This window comes from Denticeps clupeoides, chromosome 10 (genome assembly GCF_900700375.1).
Source record: "Denticeps clupeoides chromosome 10, fDenClu1.1, whole genome shotgun sequence".
In the NCBI taxonomy this organism is placed as follows: Eukaryota; Metazoa; Chordata; class Actinopteri; order Clupeiformes; family Denticipitidae; genus Denticeps; species Denticeps clupeoides.
The window spans coordinates 13,558,377-13,567,929 of NC_041716.1; the positions used below are offsets into that span (position 1 = coordinate 13,558,377).

General features: G+C 41.5%; 1 protein-coding gene across 1 annotated transcript in view; it reads right to left on the reverse strand.

The window, feature by feature from the left end:
• The window catches only part of LOC114798044 (chloride channel protein ClC-Kb-like), a 23,490-nt gene extending 14,639 nt beyond the window's left edge, over window positions 1–8,851 (reverse strand). The window contains exons 1-17 of the mRNA XM_028993406.1: window positions 8,760–8,851; window positions 8,584–8,665; window positions 8,077–8,133; window positions 7,905–7,976; window positions 7,675–7,750; window positions 5,560–5,685; window positions 5,210–5,294; window positions 4,870–4,971; window positions 4,686–4,770; window positions 4,427–4,591; window positions 4,214–4,283; window positions 4,001–4,096; window positions 3,682–3,898; window positions 3,382–3,515; window positions 2,102–2,172; window positions 1,702–1,782; window positions 1,514–1,615 (exon numbers count right to left, since the gene is read on the reverse strand). Of these exons, the coding sequence (XP_028849239.1) occupies window positions 1,514–1,615; window positions 1,702–1,782; window positions 2,102–2,172; window positions 3,382–3,515; window positions 3,682–3,898; window positions 4,001–4,096; window positions 4,214–4,283; window positions 4,427–4,591; window positions 4,686–4,770; window positions 4,870–4,971; window positions 5,210–5,294; window positions 5,560–5,685; window positions 7,675–7,750; window positions 7,905–7,976; window positions 8,077–8,133; window positions 8,584–8,665; window positions 8,760–8,851 (1,713 nt within the window). The remainder of the gene's footprint in view (window positions 1–1,513; window positions 1,616–1,701; window positions 1,783–2,101; window positions 2,173–3,381; window positions 3,516–3,681; window positions 3,899–4,000; window positions 4,097–4,213; window positions 4,284–4,426; window positions 4,592–4,685; window positions 4,771–4,869; window positions 4,972–5,209; window positions 5,295–5,559; window positions 5,686–7,674; window positions 7,751–7,904; window positions 7,977–8,076; window positions 8,134–8,583; window positions 8,666–8,759) is intronic.
• Window positions 8,852–9,553: the final 702 nt, after the last annotated feature.

Below are 9,553 nucleotides of genomic sequence, written 5' to 3' on the forward strand. Positions count from 1 at the left end.
ACGAAGGGCAGAAATAATGTAACATCATTATAATATGATATCTCTGTTGCCCTGTAGTCCAGGCCTTTGGTGAAATCCTCCAGGATTCTCTTTTCTGCAGGAAAAATAAAAATTTCTTCAGCCTCGGCACTTGGTTAGTTGCAACCTGGCTAATGCAACTCTTTCAATGTAATTCTGCCTTATTACATTGCTTATGATTTTAACATCATACAGCCAACTGCTGACTGGATGATGTTGCTTGGGAACAGAGGTAAAGTTGAAGTTTGTCGGCAAGTCTTTCATAAATAAATACACCAATACAAGGTTGTGTTACACCTCGGAAACTGTGTACATCTACTGAACAGGCCAAAAGTTTGGACACACCTTCTCATTCAATGTGTTTTCTTTATTTTCATGACCATTTACATTGGTAGATTCACTGAAGGTATCAAAACTATGAATGAACACATGTGGAGTTATGTACTTAACAAAAAGTGGAGACCTGGACTCCACAGTCACCGGACCTGAACCCAATCGAGATGGTTTGGGGTGAGCTGGACCGCAGAGTGAAGGCAAAGGGGCCAACAAGTGCTAAACACCTCTGAGAACTCCTTCAAGACTGTTGGAAAACCATTTCAGGTGACGACCTCTTGAAGCTCATCGAGAGAATGGCAAGAGTGTGCAAAGCAGTAATCAGAGCAAAGGGCGGCTATTTTAAAGAAACTAGAATATAAAACATGTTTTCAGTTATTTCACCTTTTTTTGTTAAGTACATAACTCCACATGTGTTCATTCATAGTTTTGATGCCTTCAGTGAGAATCTACCAATGTAAATGGTCATGAAAATAAAGAAAACACATTGAATGAGAATCTGTAGTTTTCAGATTCATAGGCGAGTGTGTTAAGCACTAGGCTACAACAACCACATGATTATTAAAATACAATATTATATATAATTCTACAGTCTCTGCTACTTTACTGGAGCCATGGACTCCATGACCAGTCATTTCTTTCCACACTTTTGTACGCCAGCACCACAGAAAACTCAAATGATCATCTGTCTTTGTAATGAGAGATTTATGCACTGCAGTGCTGCTATAAATACTCTGTTGTGGTGCTGATACACTGTTCTTATTGATGCAATCTGATCTGGCCTTCTGCATTGGTCTTCTCAGTTGCTCTTCTGCTTTTCTTTGCAAGTCATGCTTTTAATTTGTTCTTCCAACCACAGAAGATGACTTTTCTATTCAAACACCAACCAGCATCTTTGGGACCCTCCCTTATGACCCAAACCTGAAACCACTTTCAAATTCACTTAGACATTTTTCTCCTCCTGTCTACATGCAAAATCGAGGTCAACTGTGTCTGATCTGATCATAATACATGCCACATAGCATTCAATTCTTTTGCAGTGCATCAATTGCTCCTCTCATTTATTCATGTTCTCCTGTAACTTGTCACCCACCCATCTTTACTCATATAACATAAACACTGAGCAATGTAATATATATATAATATGTAAAAATGTGAGGACGCTGTGATTTCTCACCTCTGTCCATGTGATGATCCCAGATAGCCTCCCTTTATCTGTGACAAACAGATGTGTCTCACGCAGAACTCCCATGATGGCGTACGCCTGTAGAACAGGACAGAGTCATCATCAGCCATCCAACAAATACTGCAAAATACATCTTCATTTATAACCTATCAGTGTTTCCCAACCTGCTTTAAGGGGGTCTCAGCAGACAGATGGATTTTTACAGTTTTGATGATGCCCACGTCCTCCACCTGGGGGTTTGTACTCTGCAAAAAACAAATATTTAGCCACCTAAAACCTTAACGCCAAAGGCAACTTCTCTTCATAATACAATACAACTACATTTTATCAGTACAGTAAATACATTGGAGAAAAACATGAAACTGATGTTTGGGTATAGGTATGATGTGTCATAGAAGAGGATAACACAACAAACAAGTGTGGGTGGTAGTTGCTCCAGGGGGGGACTGTCCCTGTAACTACTGATTGTAAGTCGCTCTGGATAAGGGTGTCTGATAAATGCTGTAAATGTAAATGTAAACCATGCATGTTGACATTCATGTTCACATGAATGTCATTTGTTACCCTGTTGCTGTGATACTGTAGGAATTTCTCCAGGTCTGATCTGGTGACAGAGCCCAACAGCGTTCTGGAGTCTGGGACCAGGCAGAGAGAGAGAGAGTTAGAGAGAGAGGCATATGTGGCACCTGAGTTGGTCACACTCGTTTTACTCCTCATCAGCATTAACCGGTTTTTATTCTGCTGTGTTGCAGGGTCTCATTTCTCCCTGGAGGTTAGCTTCTTCCTTCATTTTTCTCAGACAGTTTCAGCATGTTCCAAACTTTACCTTTTCTAGGACTTGTCTGAGCAGCATCTTAAATACCCTAACTGGAAACTAAAAAATTCTTGACTTGAAACATCTTGGCCTCTTTATAATGAATACTTTATTCTCACAAACTTTCTCTACACAGTCAACCATTGCCTTATTCCTCGACGATCCAATTTCTGACCAAAACCCCACCACAATTGTGTAGATGTGAGACAATTGCCTACACAGCAGGTACAGTGACAAGTCAATAACTCCCCAGCTTCAATGGGTCGTCAACCAGATTCTGCAATGACCACAGCGACTGATGCAAATTCAACATCCCCTGTGAATTCAATACAATCAATGCAACCTTTCCTCAGATTTATCAAGGAAAGATCAGATTTATCTACTGCCACTTCTGCCATTCTATTCAAAATATGACTTCCACACCACACCTATCAAAATGTTATCTAAAAACTTTTATTGGAGTAGCCTCAAGGCTGCATGAACATCTGTGTATGTTTTTATGTGTCTTAGAATGTGCTATTGAATATCACTCCTGCAATTTCACTACAATGGCAAAACATAGCAATGTGAACAGACGAATTGCAGCAAAATTTGCATATTTAAGCCCACAACAATACCACAAAAGCCCACAAAATCTTGGAAAGAATGATAAGTGGTCAACTACTCAAAAAAATACAACCAGCAGGCCATCCTATTGCATTATCATGGCAATTGCTTTGCTGTAAAAATCATTAAAATTTACACATAACCATATCTTATTGTTATGAATATCACTGATGGGCAGCATCCATCACACATCAGGTGAAGAGGGGGTGAGTTCCCGGTTCCACGTTGGGACCTGCCCTTTTTGGAAAATGCTATCTACGACCATAGGAAGACAAGACCTCAATTTAACCTCTCATCTGATGGACGGCACCTTTTCACAACACAGTGTCTCCATCAGTGTCCCCTTTGGCCCCATCAACACCTCCTCTCCAGTCTCAAACTCCACACATACAACTAACTCAGGCTATTTCACAGTTTATCTCACCGTGTGAGTCGACCACTGCGAATACTGTCTCAGAGGTGGACTCCAGAAGCTGCTGCACACCCATCAGCCCCTCCTCCCTCGCCACCACTGCATCCAGGGGTCTTAGGACCTGGCCTAACTGCACCGTCGACAGCCTGCCAGAGACAAAGGGATCTGTTCAGCATGTCTCCTTGGCGACGGTGAGCAGCATTATGAGATTGCAGCTGGAGTGTGTTTGGTTCTATATTCTGTGCTGTCAGATGATGCTCCAGTGGGTGGTAAACATTAACTGCTTCATGCTTATTCATTTCTGTGTCTCACCGTGGACAAGTCCTGATGAGAGACGGCGGGTGCGGCAACTTTTTGACGATGGCAATGTTGTCATAAAAGGATGGCCGGTTCCTGGCGCGTGTCAGCATGTTCGCAATCAGCGTGGCGAGCAGGACGGGCACAGCGTGCGTGCGCTGGCCCGTCAGCTCCAGTGCCAGCAGGGCTGGGGACAGGGTGTGAGTCACTGCCCCTGAGAACGCTGCTGCTCCTGCACACAAACAGCATCATGGGTAGCCTACACAGATGACCCTGACCCACTCAAATGACCTCTGACCTCTCAGCAAAAAAAAAAAAAAAAGGGTTTGTTCACCTGCTAAAGTGTACCCCCCTGGGTTCAGGTGGCGAGACATCCCATGGGGAAGGATGTAGGCCAGAAGTTCTCCAAGAAAACGGCCAATGGCAGCTCCTGCAAAACAAGCATCCTGCTAACTGGACGAATTATGACTGTCCAATTAAACAAATGCATATTCATTAGTCTCTAATGGTGTGCAGTGTCTCGTGGCGATTCTGCCACCTCTCTTACCGTAGATGAAGGCGGGCATGAAGTATCCCGCTGGCACAGGCAGCGTGCAGCTGAGAACCAGCAGCCACAGCTCAACAAGAAACAGCCAGACATCATTTGTAAGCAGTGCTGACACAATTTACTCCAATTTTCCAACAGAACATGAAAAAAAATACCCAACCCGAATGCAGCTGATTAAGCTCTGGAGATTAGATACTAGACCATCCGCTGTACCTTTAGGAGCAGAAAGAGCCCCAGGGTGAGGAACACACTGGTCCCAGGTGGACACCACATTTGCCAGAGAGCCTCTGGGTTGTCCTCTGGTGCTGATGCGTTCTGGGAAACTGCTTGCCACTGCTTCTGATCCAGCAAGGTGAAGAGGAGCTGCTTCATTGACAGCTGTGTTGCAGAGAAGAGAGATGAAGGAGGAGATGGAAAAGGGCATGTTTTGAAACCTGCTCGCTAAAAAGAGATCGCACTTGAAGATAATCACCTTGGCAGCCATGAAATTTCCAGCCGAGAGAGGGAAGGTGACCGACGCCAGGAAGAACACCACAATACCTGAATACAGAACCTTCCTGAAGGGAGAAATCCACATGTGTAATTCATACAAACAGCAAAAATAGAAAAAAAATCAAAAATAAAACACACAGCACACATTCATCACGCTACTCAACTGATTTGCCAGGATTCGAATGAGGAGCTTGTTGGTTCTGGTAAATCGCAGGGCCCACTGATGAGAGAAAAGGTAGATGCAGCTGACAGCCCCACAAAGCAGCCTGCAGGAAGATAGGAGAGAGAGAATCAGATTCAACAAAACGCCCTATAAAAAGTAATATTAATATTAAGAATAACAGCAATATGTTTTCTTATGCTGAATGATGTTATTATTCTGAATGATGTAACTGCAACAACATGACAGAAAGGAAAGGGCTGATGTACACAGAGAGTGAATGGAAGAGTGAGTGACAGACAGTGATGAGAGTCGAGTGTGTGCGTGATGCCAGACAAACTCACCCCAGCAAAGCAAAAGCCAAAATTTCTGCTGGCTGGAACGGGAATTCAGCAGAGTAACTGGTTTTAAACAGGGCCTGCACAGTCTCTGGACACACACAGACACACACACAAACACACAGATATTTTATAAATCTCTTCTTACCTTCTCAGCACAACCTTTCCTTTACCTTTTAAATGTAATTATAACAAATGAGGTGATCATCAAAATCCAGAAGCAACCAAACACAATTAGGTTTGAACCTCTGCATCCAATTAGGCCATCAGGGTAAGCTGGGGTCTTGGAGCGGCTTGAAATTAAATTAGAGACTTCTGACACATATCCATCAGGGGGCGCCATGGCCAACGCTCACCTTTCTCCCTGCTGAAGATGGTCAGCAGATGAGAGGTCAGGGCCCCACAGGCCGCAGCAAGGAAGCAGGGTAGATAATCCCTTACTGCATAGTGTGACCCCATCACCTCAACACTGAACAGCACTCCTACATTGTGGGGAGGGGAAGGGAAAGAGAGACGGGGAGGGAAAATATTTAAACATATTACCACACATGTAGTTAATTCCACCAGTGACACTGGGGACCCACCCAAATGAATGAAATAAAGACTTCATTCAACTGACTGCGTTGATTTTTGGGAAAAACATATGAAGCTGAACAAGTACTGTAATTGGCACTCTGTTTTGTAGTAGTACTATTTTGCCATTTAGCTGATGCCCTTATTCAGGGTGATTTACAACCAGTACTTAGAGGGACAGTGTGAGAAGTGTCCTGCTCAGGGACACAAGTAGGTTTTGAACCCGTGTCTGCTGGTTTGTAGGTGAGTTTCTAACCCACTGGGCTACTACCACTTCTGATGGGTATGTGTTTTGCTTAGTTCCTGTGTGGGGTCTGACCCAATACAAAGATGAAAAATGCAAGCCAGACACAATCGTACATAAAGATGGACATTGCACATGCTGGACCTGGACATGTCCTTTTTTCAGGTGTGAACAGATGACCCTGGTACACACTGTACCATGTGACCATGTTAAAATGAATTGAACATTTAATTAGCTTTTAACAATTTTTAACTGACAGCCATAATCTAATTCTAACCTAAGGTGAATGAATAATGGTGGAACTGATGTAAAAATAGAATAATAACAAGTTTCTCGCTTTGGGGGATGCAAATGTAAAACATTCAAAGATGACAAAATAATAATAGCTAGCACTATCTATTATAGCACTCTGTCATGTATTATCCATCACCTGAGGCAGGGCAGTACACTGTGTTATGGATCAATGTGCTTCACACATAGAGTTCTGAGAACAAACATGCATCATTACTGTCTGAATGCTACTGCAGAGAAAATAAAGAGAGGAATTAAAAAGAAAAAGAAAAAAGGAGATGAGATGGATGGAGAAGAATAAAGTTGCACTGTAAAAGTAATTGATTCTATTTGTCAGTGTCAGTTAAGTGCAATTCTAGTTCAGTAAATGTAATGCTGCCTTTACTTGCTCTTACATATGTTTATATTATAATTTCATTCTAGCGATTACCATGAGAATGTTAATTTTTCATTTATATTTACAGCATTTATCAGACGCCCTTATCCAGAGCAACTTACAATCAGTAGTTACAGGGACAGTTTCCCTCTGGAGACACTCAGGGTTAAGTGTCTTGCTCAGGGACACAATGGTAGTAAGCGGGATTTGAACCTGGGTCTTCTGGTTCAAAGGCGAGTGTGTTACCCACTAGGCTACTAACACTAATTTGTTCAGTTATAGATCTACTTACATTATAAATAAATTATAAAACATGATAAATGAAGGGGTTTATATATTAATCAATGAAGGATATTTCAGAGGTCTTATATAAGACGTAGAACATGGTTTTGAATATCTTATTCACTCGTGAGACCACCAAATTGCTTGAATTGAAGCACAAATAATCTATCAGCACAAATACTTACACACCACCAAAAATGGTGTGGATAATAAGTTCCAAGATACATATAAGAAGCAAGCAGTCATTTCTTATTTGATATGTTTGTTTATGTAAATGCAGAAGACATTGATGGTGCTGGGAAAATCTGGTATCAAATATACCTCCATTTTCCCAGTGAGAATTCAGCTAAGCAAGTTTGCAGCATATGTTTCCCATTGCATATGGTGAAGTACTACTACCATGCATTGCATGAATAACGATTAAAAGCAAACTACAAATTGCAACTAGCTGAGGACACAACAGAAGGATGAGCCTTAGAATTCTTGACATTTACAATAAAGGCAATCACTTCTCTCAAGCAAACCAGGGTCAATTGTCTTGTTCAGTGACTCAGTGGTAGTAAGTGGATATGAACCTGTGACGTTTGTGGTCTTATGGTTTATAGGCAATTGTGTTACCCACAAGGTAACTACCACCATGGACACAATGGACGTTATACAGTTATTATACATTTCCTTTACCACCCCAGCCTTTACCCCACTTACCACTGACGGGAGCAGAGAAACAGCTGGCCACTCCCACTGCTGCAGCCACCACCAGCATCCCCACTGGAGATTTTGCCTGAAGAGATTTTATGTCAGTGATTTAGGACATCCATTCCATGCTTTTTTCAGGCAGTTATTAACTACAGTTACTAAATATTACTGAAAAATAAATAGATGTTTATGATGCTGGTTTCCGGAGTTTTAAGAGGTTAACTCAGCCCTGAACTCACCTTATTTGCATTTATGACAGGGATCCTCTGTAAATATGCTCCCATCATAGTGGATAAGTGGACAAATGGACCCTTGGACAATACAAAGAACACAAATCAGAATAATCCATCAAAGTTAATCAGCAAAGACAAAATATCTGCAGTTCAGGTGAGCATTCCACCTGTAGCTTACCACTTTTCCTAGGAACACAGTGGTTCCCGAGGCCAGGACACATGTCAGACCCACCACCTTGGCAAAAAGGTTGGAAACAGTCAGGTAATCAGGCAGCTCTGCGCCAGACAAGATACACCTAACCTCTGGAATACCAGACCCTTCAAGTGATACAAGGGCATGAGGACAACAAGGAGGCAGACAGAACAGAACATAAGTGGCAGAAGGGACAGGGACAAGATCCATGAGACAGGAAAGACCAAAACGTGTCAGAATAGTTTATATTCAAATAAAACATTCACTTTCTTATTAAAATCTATATGAGTTTGGTGGAAATTTCTTCTTCAGTTTAATTTCTTTAAATTATGATTCTATCATTGGGAATGCAAAATATTGAGGATTGCTGATTTATTATAGTCATCGTCATTGTATGCAATCCACATTACTCCTGAAGTCAGCTTGACAAAATAAAAATATTTGTATTCCCTGAAATTGCTGAAATAGGAGGAAGGTCAAAGGTCAAAGCACCTGCAGAGCTTGGGCAGATGTTGAATGAGAATCCACAGCCACAGCACAGAGGAAGGAAGGATACAGGGGTCCAGCACAGATACTGCAGCAGAACATGGCCATGGAGACCCTCGTACAGCCAGGTATGAGCTGAAAATAAGGCGTGTCTTGACTTTTGGGTTATGGGGACCACAAACCTGTGTGTGCTGTGCTCCATGATGTTGTTGGGCATCTTACCACGTGTGAGTTTAGACACGGCGAGATCCATGAAGAAGCTCACCAGAGCCATGAGTACTCCCAGAGTGACGTAACAGATCCAATGCAGACCCAGCACTGAGCTTACAGCCCTCTGCATGAACACCATACACTCTAAACGAACACACACCCACACAAACACACACGCATAAACTTCATATGCATGCACATGTATTCCACCATCTGAGATCCAAAGCTTATTTTCATTACTGAACCATTCTTAAATAATTATTGTTTGTTTGATGTTTTTTAATAATGGGTGTAAACTTGCAGCATTATTTAGCATTATTTAATTATTAATATTGTTGTTTCAGCAGACAAAAATGCTGGGTGACAATCATTTTAGATGGATGTTTATTTAGATATGATCAATAATTAAGTGAAGAGCATTAAAACAATTAACTAATTAATCACACATTCATCAAAAATATAAATTGTAATTAAATGCAATTAAATTAATCACAGTCCTAATACAAATACCCACATACACTGGGGCAAACCAGTTTGGCAGCCACCGATAGTGCAAGTTGTCCAACTTGAAAAGATGAGAGAAGTCTGCAATTTTCATCATAGATACACTTCAAGAGTGAGAGAGAGAATGTAAAAAAATCCAGGAAATCACATTGTATGATTTTTAAAGAATTTATTTGTATAATGCTGCAGAAAATAAGCATTTTGGTCAATAGCAAAAGTTCACCTCAATACTTTGTAAATGTAACCTTGGTCGGCAATGACA